General features: G+C 49.5%; 1 protein-coding gene across 5 annotated transcripts in view; it reads right to left on the reverse strand.

Moving 5' to 3' along the window:
- Zhx2 (zinc fingers and homeoboxes 2) overlaps nucleotides 1-23,005 on the reverse strand; it is a 157,772-nt gene that overhangs the window by 23,391 nt on the left and 111,376 nt on the right. For 4 of the 5 annotated variants that reach the window (XR_015440222.1, XR_015440224.1, XR_015440223.1 and 1 more), the window contains exon 3: nucleotides 18,669-21,397. Coding sequence is in view for 2 of the 5 variants with exons in the window: in XM_087184387.1 (XP_087040513.1) it covers nucleotides 18,703-21,183 (2,481 nt within the window). In the remaining 3 variants the exon portion in view is untranslated. Of the gene's footprint in view, nucleotides 1-2,756; nucleotides 3,980-18,668; nucleotides 21,398-23,005 lie in introns of those variants that run through there. The other variant, XM_004838009.4, reaches the window with a different exon arrangement.

The following is a 23,005-nucleotide window of genomic DNA, read 5'->3' on the forward strand; positions in this document are numbered from 1 at the left end:
TGTGCTAGGCAGTTTTCTGTGGCCCTGATGAAGTAACTGAGGTAGGCAGCTCCTTTGCAGGAAAGGCCCTTTTGGCTCACAGTTTCAGAGGCTTCAGGCTGTGCTTGGCTGGCTCCATCGCTTTTAGGCCTGTGGTGAGGCAGAAATGTTGTGGTAGAAGGGTGCGGCAGAGCAAAGTGCCTCATCTCATGGTGGCCAGAGAGAGCCAGAGAGGAAGGGGCTTAGGACAGGATATGGTCCCCAAGGTCACACGCCTACTGCCCATTCCCTTTAACCAGGACACATGTCATAGAGCTCTCATTACCTCCCAAGAAGGCCATCAAATTTTGACTGATCCACTGACAAAGTTAAAGTCCTCACAATCCAGTTACTTTCCAAAGCCTCACCTCTGAATATGTGAGCCTTTTGGGGGGATATTTTAGATCCAAACCATAACACTGAGCTTGACCTCTCACTATAAGTGTGGACATCCAGTCAGGAACTGACAGACAGTGTTATTTCCTACACACTTGGAAACATTCATTGTATATGGGAGGTAACAAGGTTTGTGCCTTGGAAAGTCTTGAGAGAAATTTTAACTTCAGGACTATACTGGTCATGATTCTTTAAATTCTGGAGACCCAGCTTACTCCTAAACTAGACGAAATGAAAAATAGTTCAATATGGGCTCATGTAATTGGGAAGTGTGAAGGTGGACCTGAGACCTCAGATACATCTGAATCTCCTGGTGAAGAATGCCTGTCCTTGATACCCGCTCCCCCTTTCTTCTTTCCAGAGACAGAGCCATTCACCTGTTGATTTTTGGCCCCCTCGCCAGCTTTCCTTCCAGCTAAGTGTTGCTGTGACCAGGTATTGGCCAATGGGATATGAACAGGTGACAATTTCTGTTTCAAGACCCAAAAGGTGTTCGGCTTCCACATTTCCCTAGGGCTGGAATGTAGAAGTGGACTGTGGGGTGCCTTTGGCCATGTGGAGGAGGATAATCAGAGCAGCCAGCTCTGACCTAGAGATGGAGGCTTCTTCCTGCTGAGGACAGCAGCACTGTCCGCCATCTTGGGTTCCTGGATGGCTGTATGGACTGCCTGATGGGCCACCTCTGACTGTTGCCCCAGACAGGAATAAACTATTCTGTTTGCAACACTGCATTTTGGGACTTCTTTGTTACAGCAGCTTACCTACTGCATAACACCACAATAGTCCAAAATAGTTGATTTCTCTCTGAGTTTTTAACTTGTACAGGCAGCCTCCTTCCCACGACCAGGAAAAGAACTGGAGTCAGCCTCAGGCCCCATCTTCTTCATTTAGCCACCCAGATTGTCTTTCCCAGCACCCATCCCAGGAAGAGGCTCAACTGCCCCTGCCTGGTTCACATGGCATCACTAGGGGCCCAAGACTGGGGGATGATTGGCTGTGATTGGGTCATGTGCTGAAGCAGCTCCTGCCAATGGTACCATCAAATGTCATGAACAGGGAGGGCAGCTCCTGTAGAAAAGGGGTTGTTTCTACAAGAAGAGGGGAAGGGACACACATGAGGTAATAATGCTAGATTTTCATGACAGTCATTTAGTATCTGCATGACTTGGCTTGTACCAAACCTCACTAAGCCTGCTTTCTCATATGTAAAATGGGGTTACCTATCTCAGAGGGGCTGTAAAAAATATATTCTGCCAAAAAAGTCTACACACTTCAGCAGTTCACTGTACTAATAAATGCCTGGAAGCTCATGGCCACCACTTTGAGCACCTTTTGTAATTGTAGAGACCAAAGTAACTCATATTAATCTCATGATGTCTCAGTAAACTTAGTATTAAAATATTGTACAAGTTTTTCTTTTCCTGATGTATACATCTTTTGGTCCCCCCCCTTGCTCAATTACAATATGATAGCTACCATTTTATTTTTGAATAACTAGCTATATTCAATTTTTTCTTGGTTGGTAAGGAGAATTGGGGTGATTTTAGACATGATATACAGTTATGGAGCTTTTATGGACCCTGGTCTCAGTTCGGAGTGACTGTCAAGCTGACCCAATGACTCCTAAAGCTGTGTGGAGAAGAAATGGGTTTGGAGCCAGGGGAGCCCACAGGAGGAAGCAAGAACTTCTGAGAGGAGGAAGATGGAGTGTGTGTTCCAGAGGCGGCCAGGATCTTCTGGATTTCGGGAATTGTGGGGGCAGTATGACCTTTCCCTTGTCTGAAGGAAGAGTAAACACATGCTTATTTATAAACTAGCTCTGAATCTGCAAGTCCCTGTAGGAATGAAACCCCTAACCCGAGTTCCCAAAGTGAGGCCTCTGGACTGCAGCACCCCCTGGCCATGCTAGGGGTGCACACTGTTGCACCCCACAGACCCGCTGATCCCGGTGCCCACCCAATCTCGAGAACCGTGGGTCTAGATGACTGCACACTTTGGAGCAATGCCAGTGGCCAGCAGCCCAGGGGAGGGGACTGATGTCCCTCAAGCCACCCCAGAGTGGACTGGGTATGCAGGTCTTCCCACTCCCACTCCCACGCTCTCCGCAGGATTTTTAAGAACAATGTGAGACTGCTCTGGAGAAGGGAGGCTCTAGAACTTCCTGCTCTGTTCCAGAGGCTCAGAAGAGCCCACGGCAGCAGCCTGTTTCTAAAGCCCCATGCGCTGTTGGACCCCCGAGGTGGATGAGGAGAGGGGGTTGAGATGGATTTGCAGCAGGGGGAACTCGGTTGGAACCCCAAGGCCTGGGAGCCAGCAGCAGTGAAGAGCAAGGAACAGAGGAAAAGGTTATAAAAATGTTTAGTCTTTGCTTTATTGAGTTACAACAAATGAGCAACAAGTTAGAAAAACTGGTTTTTATTCAAACTCCCTAGCATTTTATTTGTGCAGTGTACTCAACAGAAGGATGTCAGGAGGGGAAAAGGGATTGCAAACAAAAATCACATTGCAACATTTATACCGGATGTATCTCTTGGTTTTCCTTCTTTAAAAGTTAGGACTATCTAAAAAAAAAAGTGCACTCATGTATCTAAAATTGGCCCAAAACACACAGACACACACACACACACGCACGCACGCACGCACACACGCACGCACACAAAGTATCGATTCATGGTGAGGCTTCAAGCTAAAGCTTCTCAAATACCACACCAAGAAAAGGCAGTTAAGAAGAGAAATGAAAACCCAAAGCTGTTTGTCTTTGTACCACCTTGAAAGGGAGATCTTTTGTTTGTTTAACTTCATAAGCATAGATGGTGCTAATAAATGTGGAGCCCTTCCTGCTGGTATTTAAAAAGGTGCTTAAGAGAACAGCCACCTGCTACCCAGTCCTTCTAGCGCTGCTGGCCACGCTGGCCTGAGACAAGCAGTGGAGAAGTCAGACGAGTGGAAAACCTGTGTGTGGGTGAGGCAGGGGTCCCAAAGCAGCCCGGAAGAACCAGAAGTGCATTTGATGTAGAGATCTGCCACCTGCAGATCCACTCAGAGTGGAGACAGCCCAATCCAGCCCTTTCCACCAAGAAACCTTCCAAACTTCAGGCTACATTTAAAAATAAATTCTCCCTACTTAAAATCCAATAGCTATAATGGCACTAATACTAGCACACCCTTCCCAAATTAATAAAAGAAAAATAAAACAAAGAAAAGCAATGTGGTTAGCCTTCACTCCTGGAAAAAATCTTGCGGTGGTAGTGCTGGAAAAGGAAGTTGTCCTTGATTAAAAAGGTAACAAAATTCCCGTAGAGTACAAATCAGTTCCAGTATAGCAAGAGGCGGGCCTGGGTCAGAGGAGCCGAGTATGTACAAGGACCCATTGGAAACAGCAGTAGGACTTTGGCACTGTGAACGATTCCCGTCCCTCCTCCGGGAGTGCATGGGGAGCTCTCCAGGCACTAGTGAGCGTGGCAGTTCCACTTGGACTCACTGGTGAGGGCACCCCCCCTGCGAAGACGGAAGTTCTCCTTCCTCAAAGACTGTCCCCACCACAGCGCAGTTCTGAAGGACTCGCCTAGAAGGAGGACACAGAGAGAGAGAACGTCAAGGAGAGGACCTTCCCTGCCTGGGCCTTCACTTCTGCTGGCCCTCCGGGGGTTGCGACTCCTTCCAAAGCCATCCCAGGGCTTGGAGGAGGAGCAACACCCTCCAGTTAGGGGCCTGTTGCAGAAGTTTCCTGAGCACAGTGGCCGTTGTGCAGAGTCTGGCCTTTGATGTGGGGTGGCTGCTGGGAAAGTGAAGGTGCTGCTCTTTGACAACTGCATCAGCACAAGACCCCTCCCCGATTCCGGGGAGGATCCTGTCCCAGGGGCCTGAAAGTCCCCAGTGTCACTAGCCTGGACTTAGGTCCCGCCTTCCCCTGTGGTGGTTGTGGGGCTGTACCCACATAACTCGATTTCTGCAGGGATTGGTTTATGTTGCCGTAAAACAGGCATGATGACGGCACCCGGTTTGTTGAGTCGTGGCCATCCAGTGAGTTGATACGTACAGCAGCATTTGGAATGGTGCCTGGCAATGCTGAGTAGACCGAATGCTTTCACTGGTTTATTACATTGTCTTTCACAATGATAGGATCCATTAGGACAAAGATGAGACACTTACAATGTATTTTTATTTAATGTTCATATTAACACTAAGAAGTATAGATATTAGTGTTATTCCTGTTTTACAAGTGAGGAAACTGAACCCAGACAGGATAAATACATTAGCCCAACATCACACAGCTAGCAAGAGGCGGAGCCAGGACTCAAACTCAGGCACTCTCTGGAGTCTGTGTCCTTAACAAACAGTATGCATTACATCAGTATGGAGAGGTACTTAATTCTTACACTTGGAAGAAATGAAAATAGTCTAAAGGCTTGCCATGGGTTGGATAGTGTCCCTCCAAGTACACATGTTGAGGTCCTAACCCTCAGTGAGCACTCAGAGTTGGAAGTACTATTTGGAGATACCTGCACGGATGTCATCAGGTGGGCCCTCTCCACCGTGACTGATGTCCTCACAAAAGGGGGCAGTTTGGGCCCTGAGACAGACACACGCAAAGGAAAGATGTGAGGCTGCCACCCAGGGGGCGCTGTGTGACGCCAGGCGATTGATCAGGAAGTGCATCCACACCAGAGTGAGCAGACTCCTCCTCAGCCCTCAGAGGAGCCACCAGGCCAGTCTCCAGAGCTGTGGGGAGGCATTTCTGCTGTGTAAGCACTCACACAGGGGCACCTTATGGAGCTCCAGGAAAGACAGCTCTCAGATCCTGAGGAGAGACTCCTAAGGGAGGCTCAGGACTGTGAAGGATGCTGCCAGTATTCCCTGACAGGCTAGAGGATCCCTGAAACCACAGGCTTTTCCTTTGCGCCCCCTCCTGGGAAGGCCACTGGTATGATGACATGCAGATGTCCCCCTAAAGCCCATGCAGTCATAGGCAGGGCCTTTGGAAGGCAACTGGATTAGAGTGCATTATGTAGCTGACTGTGTTAGGACATGGGCCTGGGTAGAAGAGGTGGCTCACTGTGGGCATGATCTGGAAGGTTGTATGTCCCTCCCTGCCCCTCCCTTGACTCTGCTTCCTTGCTGTGGGGAAGTGAGCACCAAGCCCCTCTGCCACTCTGTCCTGCCATGGAGCCAGCTGACTGGGAACAGAAACTTGAGCCCAAACAAGCCTCTCCTCCTTTAAGTTGCAGGTGTCGGGTATCGTGTTCCAGGGGCAAAGAAAGTGACTGGGCCAGACAGGTTATTGCTCAGCCACTTTGGCCAAGAAGGACCTGTGCAGGGACCAAGAGCAAGAAGAAGAAACTTCTTAGCTACAGGCACTGGCAGGTCTTTATACTGTTCTTCACTTCTCCAATCTGGGTGTTAAACACCCCCACATTCCCTGGGAGTAAGACTGAATTATTGCACTTAAGAAACCAACTTGTGGCCGGGGATTTAGCTCAGTGATTCTGGTGCCTGCCTTGAAAGCTCAAGGTCCTGAGTTCGATCCCTGGTACCCAAAAAAAAAAAAAAAGAAACCAACTTGTGAAAGTCTTGTGGATACAGGCAGACTGCAGGGGTGCCCTGGGGTCTGTTTCCTCCTGCAAGTGATCCAGCCAGTCACCCGTCAGAGAGCTGCCTGGGTCCTCACTGGCGATATCGCTGACATCGCTCACTGCAGGAGTGAGACAGAGACTCAGGGGCCCCAGGACTGCTCAGGAGCAGTCAGAAGCAGAGATGACCATGATTACGACAGTAGCTAGTATTTCTGCTGCTTTTAACATGAGCCAGGAGAAATGCCAAGGGATAGTAGGCATCACCTCATTCACTCCTTACAGGATCCCAGCAGACCCACTTATCAGCAAAGAAACTGAGGCTTAGAGAGACCAAACCTTATGCTTAACATCAGGCAACTAATAAGTGGTGGAGTCGATTCTGCCCTGGCCGGCCCAGCCACAGAGGTGCCCCTGCCCACCGGGTGGTTGTGCAGAGTCAGCGGAGGGCACATAGGTTTCCGAGGCAGGAGCTGTGGGCAATGCCTGGGGTGCTGACCTGGGCAGGGGTCTCTCATGGCCTCACTTGTGTGCACTTGGAAGCAGCAGCACGGACAAAATCAGCTTTGGCCCCAAATTCTCCTCTTCACCAGCAATGGGTGCTCCTCTCTGAATGTGTTTCCATCTCAGGCTCCCAGGCAGAGGCCCTGGCACATCCGGGCCAAGCTGTCCTCTCACACTGCAGAGTGACATATCTTGTGTCCCTTTGCTTCACTCTCCCTTCTCCAGGTGCCCAGGAAGAAGGCCCACTCCTGCCCAGGTCCCCAGGATGCAGCTTGGGTTTTGCTGGGGGACACTCTCCCCTGGGTCTACACCATCGCGGATTCTGCTCACACATCAGGTTCCTTCTAGTTCCTGAACATTGTCACATGGGCAGCTGTCCCTCAGATCTCGCAAACACCTGCATCCCACTCCCTCTGGAGGGCTTTTGTTCCAGATGCCATCAGATCAGTTGAAATGTTCTCATGCTGGGGCTTCTCTGGCATGACCATCACAGGCCGACTGCAGATCACCCAGGTAGTTGTACGTGGAGCCAAAGCTGGGAGGATGGGGACTGTGCCTGTCGTGTTCACTGCTGGCCCTGCCACCTGTCCTGTAGTGTCCCATGCAGGACACTCAGCATGCTTGTAATGAATGAAAATCGGGAAGCGAGCATGGTGCTGCCACAGTGGTGGCTGTTATTTAGGTTTTGTCCAGACTATCACTGTACTTTGACTGTCTGGCTCTTGCTAATTCCCCTGGGCGTCTCTAGGAGTCCTATCACTTGATCAGACATTCAGCCAGCAGAGCACCATGCCCTAATGGGTCACTTCATCCTGAGCACCAGATCTCAGCTTTGAAGGAAACTGCAAGGCCATCGGGTGCTGCCAGGACATCTCTACCTCAAGGACGTCTAGCCCCTCTGAGAACATGACCCATGACAGGGAATCCCCACTTCCCACAACTACGTGGGAACAACTTGCTGTGTCCAAAGCACCACTTAATTCTTTAGAAAAATCTGCTTATGTGTTGGGGAAACATGAAAAAAATTAAATTATTTTTCCATGTGACAGCTTTCTGTTTGCTTCTCATTTTCCCTGTAGGGCTTTCCCTAAGGCCTAGGGGACTTGGGAGAGAATAACACTGCACTCCACCAAGAAAAGCAAACATGAGCTGGTGATTATCTTTCCATAGCATTTCTTCTTTATTTTTACCACTACACTTGTCTATTATAGCAATAATTGACCACTGGTGACATTGGGAGGTGCAATTGGAAGTCTGTGGCTCTCTGTAGCTGCTGCCATGTGATTTACCCATTTTACCGCTGTCTTCCTCCTGGTAACATTCCAAGGAGGGGCTCGGTGGTTGTATGAGGAAGGGGTGACTGGTAAGACTGCCTGCTCACGTCTCTCTCCCTGTGCTTTCCATGTGTCAGGCACCCTTTCCCCGCAGCACCCTCTTTTCAGCCCTGCTTCCTCTCAGTAATGCCCTGCTCCACAGTGGCACCCCAGGAGGCCCCTGCTCTGGTGCTCTGCGAGGGAGCTGCAGCCCAGTCTGGGCAGTCCTTGGGGAAATGCAGGGTGCTTTTGGGAAGACAGGGGAGGGCCCGACACACAGGGTGCCTCTGCTGAGGGTTCTGTCCTACAGACTCCACCATAACAAGCACCACATGTGGCTAATGGTAGCCACATGGCTGTGGGGCTGGGCTCCACTCCTTCCTGAGGGAGCTGCGGAAGGGTGCCGGGCCCACACACCCAGGCTCTGAAACCAACAGGGAGGGTGGATTCGTAGTGGGCGCGCTGGAGTGTGTGGTCCAGGTCAGGCGGGAAATCCTGACTCAGGGTGTAACTCTGCTCTGGGGCAGGACTTTTACCCCTTAACTGGAGATGCACGTGGAGACAACGGAGCGAGAGAAGCAGAGCTGACTGCTTATTCACTCAGGGCCTGCTACCTTGTCTTGTCCCTTTGGGATGGCTTCTGTTTTTGTTGGGAAGAAATCTGCGTTCTGTTTAATAGTCGTTCCTCTGTGGCCAGTGTCTTTTCTCTCTGGATGCTTTATTTATTCTTTTGTCCTCATTTACTGAGGTATAATTGGTGTGCAAAAAGCCACACATAACGAATGTACACACTTCGGTGAACCCAGACATATTGCATATACTCGTGTTGTTACTGCTGTGATCTAGGAATGAAACTGTCTGGAGCTCTGAAGGTTCCATGTGTCCCTTCCGTTTTTTGTTCTAAGAATAGCCGACATGAGATCTCCACCTCCTTAAGGCAAACTTGAGTGCACATTTTACTGCTAGCTGCAGATACTCTGCTGGACAGCAGCTCTTGACAACTCACCTTGTGTGGCTGCAGCTTTTTGGTCACAGGGCAGCCCTGGCAAACAGCCTTCTATCATCCACTTCTAGGCCACCCCATAATATTTCGGAGTCAAACTTTTATTTCTCTTATTGAGAGTAGAGGCCATAGTTTGATTTTAAGTAGAATCAAAAAAAGGAGATTTTGCTGGCATGCAGGATTAAAGGAATTCCAGGTGACGGGGAACGCCCCCCGCCCCCCCTCCGGGCTGGGTCTGCTTTGAGACCACGGCCCAGTCACTCCTTCCTGGCAGTGGGCAGGACAGCTTCCAGGTGGGAGAACTTGCTGAGACTAGGGCCACTAGGATGGCGCAGGGAGGCTCAGTGGCAGTGGGCATCAAAGGGACCAGCAGCCTCTCCCGCCCGACACCATCATGGGCCTTGTCCAGCAGCATGCAGCAGAATCAGAGCCCGTGTAGTTGTATCTTAACCCCAGATTCCCAGAACGATTATGCTTATGGGCTTGGGTTTGAGTCCCAGCTTTGCCACTTTCTGCCCTGATGACTGGATAAGTCACCTTTCACTGCTTTCTCATTGCCACAAATGAAGAAACTAATGCCAGTTCAGTTACCATGAAGATTAGTGAGCACGTGAACAATGCTTTGGCTGTGCCTGTGGTACTCCTAATGGTACTCAGAGAATGGTACTCCCATCACTGCCCTGGGCCCGTCCCCACTGCTCACAAGTGGGAACCAGCAGAGCCAGCCAGTCACCTTGGAAAGGCAGGATGCAGGTGGCCAAGCTCTTCATCTGGAGAGCCAGGAGCAAGTGCAGATGCAGCTCAGGTCTGAGGATCTTATTGTAATGGCAGAACTCGGGGCTCTCCTTGATTACTTCATTTAACCCTGACATCCCACAGCTCTTTCAGTGATAGACTGAATTGTATTACCTCCTGCCCCCAGCTCAATTCATATGTCAAACCCCACACCTGTAGCGTGACTGTGTGGGGAGGTAAGGCCTTCAGGGAGGTAATTCAGGGTGGAGTAACTGGGTCCTTACAAGCAGAGGAAGAGACCCCAGGAGTGGGAACACACAGGGCAAAGCCTCTGAGGACACAGGGAGAAGACTGCCATCTCCAAGCCGACACTCCCAGCACCTTCATCTTGAACTTCTACAACTGTGAAAAAAATAAATTTTTACTGAAGCCATCTAGGCCCTGAGGTTCTGTACGGCAGCGTAACCGACCAATAGGGTAAGTACTGAGGTTATAAAAACTCAACAATAAAGGAGCAGAGAAAAATGCATGAGCATGTAGATACTGTGGAGTTTTCCACCACCCAGCTTCCCTTTACCACCAGGGTGGAGAAATCTGAACGCATAACATTTGCAAGTTGACTTTTCTTCTGCCCTTTTCTCAAATACCTCAGGGTCTCAAAGTTTCTCTGTAGGGTTGTATGCACAGAATAGTTTGAGCTAGAGGATTCAAAGGAAAACTAGAACATGCAGGCACCTGTGTTAGATTTTACAAGTTCAGTTCCAGACCCTCAATAAAGTGAATACTGCAATAAAACAAGTCATATGAGTTGTTTTTCCTGTGCATATAAAAGCTATGCTTACATCATACTGTAGTCAATGAGGTATGCAATGTGTAAAAATGTGCATACCTTAATTTAACAATGTTTTACTCCTAAAAAATGCTAATCATCAATAGTGCCTTCCAGCCTTTCTCTGGTAGAGGGTGTTGCCTGGATGTTGACTGCAGCAGACTGCTCAGGTTGGTGGCTCTGGCAATTCCTTAAAACAAGCCGAAATGAAGTTTGCCACACTGATTGACTCTTCCTTTCATGAAAGATCTCTCTGCAGCGTGGGATGCTGTTGGTAGCATTTTCTCACCTCTGAACTTCTGTCATAATCACAGTCAGTCCTCTCAAATCTCCCTGCAGCTTTATCACCTGTCTGTAATATTCTACGTCTTCCGTTGTCATTTCAGCAGTGGTCACAGCAGTCGCACCAGGAGGAGGTCCCATCTGAAGACACCACTTTCTTTGCTCATCCCTAAGCAACTCTTCGTCCGTGGCAGTCTATCACGGGATGGCAGCAATTCAATCAGATCTTCAGGCTCCACGTTTAACTCTAGCTCTCTTGCTATTTCCACCACATCTCAGTTACTTCTTCACTGAAGTTCTGAGACCCTGAAAGTTTTCTCGTGAGGGTCAAAGTTGCTGTTTTCACCTCTTCCCGTGAAACACAAATGCATCTAGAATGGTGAATACTTTCAGCTTACCCTGTCAGAGCTGGCAGAAGGATCATCACCTACGGCAGCTGCAGTCTTGTGAAGTGTATTTCTTAAATTTTAAGACTTGAAAGTGGAAATTATTCCTTGATCTATGGGCTGCGGGATGGATCTTATGTTGGGAGGTATTAAAACAACATTAATCTTGTGTAACTCCATCAAAGCTCCTGGGAGGCCAGGTACATTGTCCGTGAACAGTGCTATCTGAAAGGAATCTTTTTTTCTGAGCAGAGTGTCTGAATGGTGGGCTTAACGTACTCAGAAAAGCATGCCATGAACAATGTGCTGTTGTCCAGCCTTTGTTGTTTCACTGACAGAGCACGTGCAGACTGGGTTTAGTATGATTCTTAGGCACTCTGGGTCTTTGGCATGACAAACGGGCCTGGCTTCCATGCAAAGTCACCAGCCCTTATCAGTGCCTAAGAAGTCAGCTGGCCATCTCCTCTCTCGCTCTGAAAGTTCTAGAGAGCCTCTACTTTCAATAGACTGCTGTTTCTTCTCTTTGACAGGCTGTGCTGTGGTGTAGCCTGTGTTAGCTTAGTGAGATCTTCTGGGTAGCTTCCTGCAGCTTCTCCACCAGCACTGGAAGCTTCCCTTGCATTTATGTTATGGGCTTAGCTTTTCTTAAACCCCACAAACAACCTCTGCTGGCTTCACACTTTTCTTCTGCAGCTTCCTCACCTCTCTCAGGGTTGACAAGATTGATGAGGGTTAGGCCTTGCTCTAGATTAGCCTTTGGCTTCAGGGAATCTTGTGTGGGCTTGATCTTCTATCCATCCCACGGAAGCATTCTCCATATCAGCAATAAGACTGTTTCCCTTCCCTACATTCCTGAGTTTGCTGGAGCTGGAGTTTCAGTTTCCTTCAAGAACTTTTTGTTAAAGGCCTAGCCTTCAGCCTATCGTGGTGTTCTAAGCTTTGTCATATTTAGTGTCTGATTTCAAGTGAGAGACGTGTGACTCTTCCTTCACTCCAGGCCACTGCAGGGTTATTATTGGCCTAATTTCAATGGTTTGTGTCTCAGGGCACAAAGAGACCGGAGGAGAGGGAGAAGGATGGTGAATGACTGGTTGCAATCAGAACACACACAGGATTTGTCAGCTAAATTTGTGGTCTCAGATGGGTGTGGTTCGCGGTATCCCAAAGCAAGATAATAGTAGCATCAAAGGTCGCCCATCACAGGTGACCATAATAGGTACAGCAATAATGAAAAAGCCTGAAAGTTTGAGAGATTGCCAGAATGTGCCACCTCTTTGTTGGAAGTAATCACTGGCTGTTGGAAAAATGGTATCTATAGACTTGCCAAAATCTTCAACTTGTAAAAAAATTGCAATATTTGCAGAGCATAGTAAAGTGAGCACAATAAACCAAGGTATGTCTGTATGTGAATCCACCTAGTGCTGGCTGTTAACCACTGCACTCCTCTGAGGTGTGGACTCAGGCAAGTGATACAACAGCCACCTTTTCAGTCCCCCAGTGCAGCACGTTGTTTCTTTGGCCTGGAATGCTCTTCCCTATTCCTTCCACCAAGTCAACGCCTAGGTACTGGCTCAACGCTCTGGGTTTCACTTCATTCATTACCTCTTCAGAGAAGCCTTCCCCCGACTCTCAGTCAGGTTCCCCCACTCTCTACTCTAACAGCACCAGGTACCTCTGCTTCAAAAGTGTGCCAGCACAGTAACTTCCCTTCCTGTTTTTAAGACGGTTTGATTACAGCTTCCTCTCCCATGTGACCATGAGGTCCGTGAAGGCAGAGATGCACTGGACACCCCTACCTTTCAGAGCCTGGCTCACTGCAGGCTCCATAGACACCCGATGAGTGAATGAACCAAGTCACTTCTAGGAAAGTCTCTGGGCTGCTTATTTCATCTCCCTGGGGCCTCCAATCTCCCCTGGAAAACGAGGGGGGTGGATCTCATGGTTGCTAGGTTGTTACAAGCTGCCCAAAGCACAGTGAGAATTGCTAGGCTGAGAAGCTCCAAAATTAGGTAATTGGAAGTGGTAAAGTTAACTCCCCAATAGGCACCAGCAAGTGAGGCTATGGACGACCCCAGAGAAATGTCACCCAGTGAATATCTCCCCTTGAGCTGCTCACAAACACGGAAAGCCAACCACGCTCAGTCCTCTCCTCTGGCTGCTGTCTTCCATGGGGAGGGACAAGGACCCAAATCCAGATCCCAGATAACCGAAAAACAACTGGTGTGTTAATTCTCAGCTTTTTTCAATAAACTGCTGCTACGTTTTGAATGGGAATTTGAAGCCCTTCATGAGATGTGCAGAGGGTGGAAATTTAATCCCACCTCAGTGTTTAGTGGTGGGGCTTGGGAGGTGATTAGGGCTGACAAGGTTGTTAGGGTGGAGCCCCGGATTACTTGTGGCTTTACAGAGAGGCGGAGAGAGCAGACAGACTCACTCTGTTTCCGCCACATGATTCCCTGCATTGCCGTGGGTCTCTGCCAGCAAGAAGCTGTCACCAGATGTGGCCCCTCAGGCCTCGACTCCCAGAACCGTAAGCCCAAATAACCCTCTTTTCATTGTGTCCTTAGTAACAGAAAGTGGACTAAGGCAACTGCTACTGAGTAGCTGCTCTGTATCTGCACTGGGGATTCAGAGGCTAAGGAGGCATGGTCCCAGCCCCAGGAAACCGTGTCTGGACAGCGAATCTGAATGTAGTGTGGGGCACACTTACTCTGGATCTGCAATTGTGCCACTTAGGATGCAGCACTTAGTAACCTTAAACATTTTAAGATAGCTGAACCATGGCAAACATGTTTTTTGACATTTCACGTATTTTACATCTTCCCTGAAGCCATTCTTAATCATCAAGAGTAGGAAATTGTTGTCAGAAATTGGGAGCCCGTGAAGGTAGTGGCGAGAGTTTTGGAGTCAAATTTAGACACTGGCTGAGTGAATTTTGGGGAGTCACTTCAGGTTTCTGAGACTTTGTTTTCTTTATTTAAAACAAACAAGTGCATATATGAGATGGAGAAAAGGCCGCTTTTTGCCCTCTGAACTCTCCAGTTTCTATGTGCACATTTCTCATTAAATAGTCCATCCAGATAGGCTTCTTGTATTTTTATGTACATGTCTCATTTTCTTTTTTTCCAGGACTGGGGATTGAACTCAGGACCTTGTGCTTGCCAGGCAGGCCCAGTGCCACTGAGCTAAATTTCCGGCCTTGTGTCTCATTTTCTTAGATCTAGGCGGGAGCTGTGTCCTGTCCTCCTGGAATATGTAAACAGACTAGTATAGTGCCTGGCACAGAGCACCGGAGTTAGCCCCGAATGAGGAAGCTACATTCATTTCTCCTCCTAAACATGATAAGAAATGACTGGGTCCTGCTCATTGGCCCAGGCTGAGGTGGTAGCGCCACCTCTTGAGATGACAGGTGGACTCCAGGCTCCCCCTGCTGCTGGATGGGGAACCCAGGGCAAGTGATGGATTCTCTCTGAGCCTCAGTTTTTCCTTCTATAAAATGGGGAAAAAGCTGTATGTACCTCAAAGAGTGGTTGTGAAGTTCACAGGACTTAATAGACATACTTTGGGGAATGCTAAGCACATAGCATGTAATAATAAATGGAAACTATTATAGTAGTAGCAGTGGGACAGTCCATTTGCTCAAACGTGGAGGCATATGTCTGACAGTCTTGCTTAAGTAGGGGGAAGCAATTTTTGGAAATGAAAATGTTATTTTTCAGCCTTTTACTAGGGCAAGTCTCTCAGTGATGGCTGAACAGTTGTTTAGACTCCAAGACTGAATCAAGACAGCACCTGTTAGGGCTTGTGTTTAGATGGCCCCCAGAGCCTCGTGTATTTTCAGAGGTGGCTGAATCTAGAGTGTGAGACTGATTCATGGTGGGCTAGGCCCAGGGACATGAGGATTAAGGGTGTGAGTGCTGCCCGCCCACAGTAGTCTGATTAAGGTGAAAGGGGCAGAGAGATGCTGTTAAGGAAGCATGAACTGTGTCTCCTCTGTGAGCCCCGTCTGCCTTGGAGCCAGCTGATTATGGACTGAAACCTCTACAAACTGTGAGCGAAATAAACTTCTTCACCCTTGAACTTTGGGTATCGAGTATTTTGTCTCAGCAATAAGAGAAAAGTAACTAAGACAGCACCATAAGTGCTGAGAAGGATTTCTTACCTTCCCATGTGTGGCTAGGAGTTACATGCCGCTATGAGCCTGGAAAATCTTAAGGGAGTGGGGTCTGCCGGGGAGATGCTTCCCTCTTACAGAGGAAGTCCAATCCTAGAGACTCTCTCAGCTGGTCGACCACATCCCTTACCCCTTTGCATCATAAAACACCTTTTATAAAGTTAAAACTAGGGATTCTTTTCAGGATTATGATGTGTTTAACAGTGGTGCTTTCTGTAGACCCCTAAATACATGTGTCTTAGTAGGGGCATCACTAAGTATGGATTTCAAGAGACCCATATTCTTGGTTCATAAAAGTTGTGCAGTAATTTAGGGGGATTTTGCCCTTCTCAGTTGAAAGGCTCCCCAAGTGTTCTGGTTAGGGTTTAGGAAAGGTTTTACAGGCCACACCCGCATCACTGGCAGCCCCCACCTCAGAATGACGGATCTCCAAACCAGAAAGTGTACGGTGTCTGACACTGCAGGTGTTGAAGAGATCTCAGCGTCCAGGTTAGGAATGTTTCTCAGCTCACACTTGCAGCATGGATTATAAACATAAAATGGGTTCCTGGATGTGCCTATGTTTAGGGGAATACAGCCAGCTCCTACACCTCTGAATTGCCTGATGTTAATTCAAAGGTCAACCTCAAAAACCCAGGAGCAGAGGGTGGTCCACCGAAATGGGGAGTTTGTGCCAGTCAGGAATAGGGGTAGCGATGGCAGTGGAGGGGCAAGGGTCCTGGAGCCCGGCTGAGGTAGGGTAGGTTCTTGGTTTCTGAGTCTCACATTCTGAGTTTATAAAAGTTAGAGAATTGCCTATCCCGGAGAACGAGATCAGCCATGGGTGGCCGGAGCAGCTGGCTCAGCCTCTGCTCCTCATGCCTCCTCTTTACTTCTCCCCGAAGATTCTCCTTCCCCATCTTGTTTCCTCTGGACGTCATCAGGGATCAGGCCCAGTCATGGCCCAGCCAGATGATGTTTTCACAGGGAGTGGGGTATAGTGTGGCAGAAGGGATGGGGACAGGTAGACTCAGGGAGCCTGGGACCTGCTACTTGCAATAATCTTCCACTTTAGCCATGGAGACTTCAGGTGCTGTATGAGCTCACTCTGGGACACTGAATTTTTGGTTCAAATTCAACAAACAATTGGTTTAGACCAGCTTTGGTATGCTTTTAGCTGTTCTCTTCTCACTTACTCAATCCAAACTCCACTTTCTGGCCACACCAAATTTCTTTTGGCTCTCACCTGTGCCATTCCTTGGCCCATACTGTTCTTTCTTGAGCATTTCTTCTCTCCATGTATTTGGCCAACTCCTTCTATGAGCCAGCCCGAGAGTCAGAGAGCCCCTCCTGTGGGGATCCCCTGAGATCCTGGCCAGGTGTCCCCGAGTGAGCTCACACACAAAGCTGTGCTGGGCCCCACCTCAACCGAACTACACTGGCTGGTAGAGGCATGTCTGCTTTCCTCCCTCCTTGGCCCAAATGAGCTCCACGCACAGGAGGACTGTGTCTCCTGTCTTGTCTCATCGTCTCTGGGGCCAAGAACAATGGCTGGCACTCAGTAGGGACTCTGAATGCACCACTGAGTGGAGCAGAACTAAGTTTTCCTACTCTGGGGTGAGAGAAGAAAGCCATCAGGAAGACTTCTATCACGGACAGGAGAACATCAGAGATGGGACAGGGCAAGCTAGCAGCACTTAGGCAGACAGGTGAAATCACTCCATTCCAACAAAGGAGGGGGCTAGATTGGTACATTTTCCAAGGAGCAGGAAAGCGGCCACAGAGAGGAAGAAACTGAGGCAGCCGGGTGGAGGAGTGGCTGGAGCTACTGGTAACAGCAGTGCTCTTCTAGCCCCTCCTACCACCAGCACCCCTGGGGCTGCCTCAGGGCCGTGGAGCAGCCCCTCAGGAAGGCAGGAGGCTTCCGGGCAGGCAGCTCACTAAGCTCCTTTCATGGGCAGTGGAGCTGGTCAAAACGCAGCTGCTAGGGGGTTTCACTTATGTGCCAGGTGCCTCATTTCATTACTGAATAAATGAATCAGTGAGCAACACAGCCAGCTGAAGTTGTCTGAGTTCATGAGCAGATGTGGGGACTCTCAGAGCTCCCTTTAGGGCCTTATAAATCATCCTGGAGCTTCTTACCTTTCTCTCATTATCTGAAAACAGCTTGAGAAGCCCCTCCCTGCTTTCAGAGTGACCTCTGCAGAAGCCCACCTGGGCAGATAGGTCATGCCAGGTTCCCAGCAGCCCTCACAGTCTTCCGGCATCAGCATCCCCAAGCCGGCTGCCTGCAGGGCCTGGGGCAGCCACACACCAAGGGCTCCTGAGGCCTGTCCCCTTATGTGGATGACACGGCCATTAGTAACCATGGCAACCTCCCTTCCCTGGCCGTGGCTCTTCACAGGTCTACATGTACACAGGACTCTTCTAGATCTGGGGATCCAAGCAGAGTGGCACCTTGCTTTAGCCACAAAACAAGGCAAATATGAAGCACTTTCAGGTGCTTTCCGGTGAAGTGAAACAGCCTCACATTTCTGATTCAGTAAGCTGGAATACTTTCACTCAGTACGATGCAAAAAGAAAATACAGTGACATCTCCTTTTGCTGCTTGTTTTTTACAGCAGTGAACACAAAACACTGGGAGGATGAGTTGTTGTTTAACATTTGTGACAGGATTCCAGCAAGGACAGGCCCAAAGGCTAAGAGAGGTAAGGTAAAAACCTCCAGGACGATTTAGAAGTCCTGCCGGAGCGCTGAGGTCACCACATCTGCTAATGCCCACGTAGCCCCAGCGGCAGGGCCGTGCCCTTAGTGAGCTTTGGAAATAAGGATGGGGACCTCTGACCCTCATTTTCCTCCTCTTTTCAAAGAACCTTGAAAAAGAGTCACCTGCCACCAAAACGATGTGGGTGAGGTGATGCATGTGGGAATCTTCCCGTGAGCCATCGCACTCTGCATGTGCACTTCAGAACATCACGTTGCATGTGATGCAGGCTGAGCGTCCCTAATCTGAAGTTTCAAAATCTGAAATGCTCTAAAATTCAAAACTTTTAGAGTGTCAACCACAAATGGACAATTCCACACTGTGAAACTTTGTTTCATGCACAAAATCATTAAAAATATCGTGCAAAATCGAGTTCAGGCTGTGCGTATACACTGTAGGTAAAACATAAATGAATTTCGTGTTTAGACTTGGGTCTCGCCTCCAAGATACCTCATTATGCATACGCAAATATCCGAAAAGATGAGCAAATCTGGAATCTGAAATGCTAGGAGCGGGGAAGCTCAGTGGCGCGTCACGTCATGACGCCTTTGGGCCGTGTGGATGGAGACCAGGGCCACATGCGTGGACGGTTCTTACCGAGTAAAAGAAAGATGCACCACCCGAGTGGACGCCAGCTCACCACCACCTGCGTCAGCCCTGCCGGCAGAGGGGGAACCGGCCTCCTCCCGCTGCCTGGGCGGGCGGGCGGAATTACCTGTCTAGGCCTGGCCAGCCTCGGCGGGCCGCTGTCAGTCGGAGGCAGCCGGCTCCACTGCGCCCTCTGCTGCAGTCTGACTCCAGCCCTCTGACCTGTCCCAGGTGGCATCCTCCTCCCCGACGGTCACCTCCACGAAGTCCACGACGCCGGACTCCTCGTTCTCGTCGCTGCCCTGGCCGTCCCGGCTGCTGCCCTCCGACCTGTCTGAGGTGCCCTCTGAGGGCTTGGCTGGTGAACACTCTTTCGCTTGCTCACTGCCTGCTTTCACCCTGGGGCCCAGCTGCTCCAAGTCCTCTTCGCAGAGAGCTCTGAAGCCCTTGGGACAGTGTGGAACTGCCTCACTTCCGTTCTTTGGGCTCTCGGCAGCTGGTTTCACTGCTTTCCTTGGTGCAGAGTCATAGCCGTGGTCGTCTGCCATGTGGTGTTGCTGGTACTGCTCCACCCACTTTAAGGTTCCAGTTTTTAGCAAGCATCTGTTCTCCTTGAACCACCGCACAATCTCAGTTCGGACCAGGCCTGTCTTGGCCGCTAGCTGGTCGTACTCCTGGGGAGTTGGCCACTGGGTTCTGGTGAATGTGCTCCTCAGGAGATGAACCTGTTCTTGACTCTGTGCAATTGCTGGTGAAGTGCTGGGCAGAGAACTGGCTAACTGGGCACCCGTAAGCTGCTCGAGTCGAGACAGAGAACCATTGGGGGCCGCCGCATCCGGGCCTTTTCTGCCAGACCCCATGGAATCCAAGACAGCCTGTTCCATGCTATCCCGAAGCTTCCGCCTCTCTGAGAACCAGGAGTCGATCTCTCTCCTGCTCAGCTTAGTCTCTACCCTTAGCCGATCCAGTTCTGCTTGGGTAGGAAAAGAGCTTTTCAAAAAGCTGTCTTCCAGGAGTTTCATCTGACCCTGTGTTTTCTCTTTGAACTTCTGGGGGGCAAAGTCTGGGTATGCATGGTATGTGCGGCCATGTCGGGAGGCCGCAATGGCCATCTGGTCTTTGGCAAGGGATTCACTGGTGATGTGGACGATGCCCCTCTGACAGCGGTACCTGTGGTCACTGAACCACTTCTTGATCTCGCTCCTGGCCAGGCCAGTCACCTCGATGAGTCGGTAGACCTCGGCATCGTCGGGGAACTGACTCTGCAGAAAGCTGGCCTTGAGATGAGCAATCTGCAGTTTGGTCTTCTTTCGGTCACCGGCAGGGGCAGGGGGTGGGTTGGCTGCCCTGGGTGGGGGCTCTGGCCCCTGGGCCACATGTGGACGCTTGGGCTCAGGCGCAACTTGGGGAGTCACTGAGGGTCTCTTCTGGCCGTGGCTGGTCACTCCAGCCACAGCGAGCGTGATGGGGGAGCAAGAGACAGTGGTTGGCCCGCTTGTCACCTGCGTCAGCACCAGGCTGGTCTGGCCAAGGATCTGGCACGGCAGAGCTGTCTGGAGGACTGGCTGTGGCACTTTGGCCGGGGCCAGCTGGGCAGGCAGCACAGTGATTGTCGATGGTACCGACTGGATGGTGCCATTGAACATCTTCTTCCGGGCCTCCTCCACCTCCTCTGGGGACCAGCTGATGCCATGCTTTAAGCGCTGGGTGGCGAACCAGATTCGGATATGCTCCTCTGGGTGTTTGGAGGCTGCCGTGAGCCAGGACAACTCAGCCTGGGTCGGGTAAGGGAACTTGTTGAAGGAGTTGATCATGGTGGCGTTTGTGTCCAGGGCAGAGTTGTATTTGGTAGTGTTCAGTGGAACAGGGACCTTGGGGACAAGGTTGATATTTGGTGGCAGCTGTACAGAAGGCATGACGTGTCCTAATGTGTCTTGGAGGAGCTCCACGCCTCCGAGTCTTGAGAGGATCTCAGCTGCGTCTGTCACCAGGCGGGCAGTCCCTTCCACGTAGTTTTCGGGGATGGTCTCCTCGGGCTTCTTGGGCACCTTCTTGGCATCTGTTTTCGGTTTTCCTGTCTTCATGATGGGGGTTTTACTCACTGGGATCCCAGGATCGCTGTCACCACTTCCGGGGCCAGTGCTAGTGACGGATACGACGTGGTCGGTGGCTTCAATGGCCTGCTCCAAGATGGTTTGATTATTGCGCTTGATTAACTTCAGCCTGAAGTTGGTCTCCCCAGGATGGAACTTGGAGTTGTGGTCAGACAAAGAGTCGTACTTTTTGGTTGTGAAGTTACATTCAGCACACACGTAGAGGGGGTTGAGAATCACATTGGGGTGCTGCATGTCCACGTGTTCTGTGAACTCGTTCAGGTTTTGGGTGGAGTAGGGGCAGTATTTGCACTCATAGCCACCTTGAAGTTTTTTGGACTGGTTTTCCCCCATAGATTTCACCTCTATCACTTCATTTTCTTTGGAAGAGCTTTCCGGTTCTGCTGCCCAACTGTCCTTGGCCACGTCGGACTGTGGCATGGCCATTCCTTTTTCTTTGGCCCTGTCTCCCTCCTCTGGCACATCTTGTTCTATCACTTGTGATGTCCGAACCATGCATGGAGTTGTAGATTTTCGTTTGCTTGCCATGCTGCCTGCCTGTGCAATGGCTTATTTGTAGGGGGAGTGAAGGGGGGTAGTGAACTTCTTCCAGGAGACAGGATAAAAGACTTTTGGCTTTATTCCCCCTCAAATGGCTTTGGCTTCCTTTGAATGCTCAAGTCTCTGGTTGGAATTTTCAAAATGATTTCAGCACAGAAAATCACAACTGTTCCAATTGCTAACACACTGGGTAGCGTCATATCTGTGGGACAAGGACAAAGACAGAGTCAGTGCCTCTTCACAGTGCAGAAGAAACAAGCATTTCTTTTTGAGCTGCTCCCATGACCCATCCCAGTGGGCACCCAAATCAAACAGTTCTCTAGGCCCAGGTGCCTGTGAGTGGGTACTTCCAAACACGAAGGTCACCTTCCTTTTCTCCCCTGGGAAGGAAGTGGAAATGGGCCTGCGGCAGCAGGCAAGAATGGCAGGGGGCGTTGCTTCATGTTTTGAGACAGAGATACAGAAAGGGAACACAGGCTCTGGGATCTTCCAGGGGGAGTGGGACAGCGAAGGGGGTGTGGCTGACGGATGGTGCTGCCAGGCTTGCAGGCTGGCTTTTGCTTGTGGCGCATCAGAAGTGAGACAAGTGCTTACCCGGGGCCAGCAAGTGGGGTTCTACTGGCATTGGAAGGGAACATGAACATGGTGCTGCTGACCATAAAAGCAAAACCACTATCGGAAATCCAGTAAATACAGGAAAGTGCAAAGGAGAATAAAAACAATCACTCCAAATTTTGTAGTTTCATTTTATTTAACAGCGCCCTGTTTCTATAAATATTGAGCAAAATGATGATTTAGAAAATGGTAGCATGTTATTACATTGTAAGGATGCCATACATAATATATTCAGCCATTCAACTTTTGTTGGATGTTTATTTCCAATTTTTGGCTCTTGTCAACAAAACTGCAGTGAGCACTCTTAGTCCTCATTTCTGAAGCCCTTGGACAAAGGCCTGGAAATGGTCCTCCTGTCGGATAGGACCGCATTTTGGTCTCAACTGGCCCTTTCTCTGGCAGCATGAAAGAGGGCTTGGCTTCATGCCCAGCTTCCATGAACTATTACCTTTGAAAAGGCTTCCCAGAGTCAGGGGTGACGGCACACACCTGGCTAGGCAGGAGGGTCACATATTCGAGGGCACCCCGGACAACTTAGGGAGACTCTGTCTCAAAATAAAAAAATAAAAGGATGGGAATGTAGATCACTGCTTCCAGGGTTCAGTGCCCAGTGCTGTGGGAAAACAAAAGAAAACAAGCAAGCAGACAAGCATTGCCAGTTAGGTAGAGGGAAGCTGTCTAATACGCTTTTCCTGCTTGTTGGTAAAGCTGGATTGTTTTTGAAGATGTACCTGCCACTTACTTCTTTTTGACTTGCCTGCTTGTACTCTTTTTAGATTGTGGTGTTCAGTGGTTTCATTACTAATTTGTGAGTGTTCTTTCTACCTGAAGAATACTAATACTTTACTATATTTGTTGCAAAGCTTTTCCAGTTTATCATTTACCTTTAGTTTTCCATAGGGCATCTTTATATGTTTAATATGTAGAAATTCAATGTTTAGATAGCGATTTTATCATTTTTCTCTTGTGGTTTCCTTCATTCATATTTGGAAATGGATTCTCTGTCTCTAGAGCTGAGACATGTTAACCTATGTTTTCTTACATGTGTTTCAGCTTCATTTTTTTACATTTAGATTGAGTTCACCTTGGGCCCAGCTGAGAGACACAATGCTAACCATTTTCTTGAGTTTCCCACTGTTTCCGCAGCATGTATTACATTACTTTTTCTTTTCTCACTAATTTGTAAGAAAGCACC

This window comes from Heterocephalus glaber, unplaced genomic scaffold (genome assembly GCF_053883595.1).
Source record: "Heterocephalus glaber isolate CG9 unplaced genomic scaffold, H.glaber_assembly_v1.0 deba00000281, whole genome shotgun sequence".
Taxonomy (NCBI): domain Eukaryota; kingdom Metazoa; phylum Chordata; class Mammalia; order Rodentia; family Bathyergidae; genus Heterocephalus; species Heterocephalus glaber.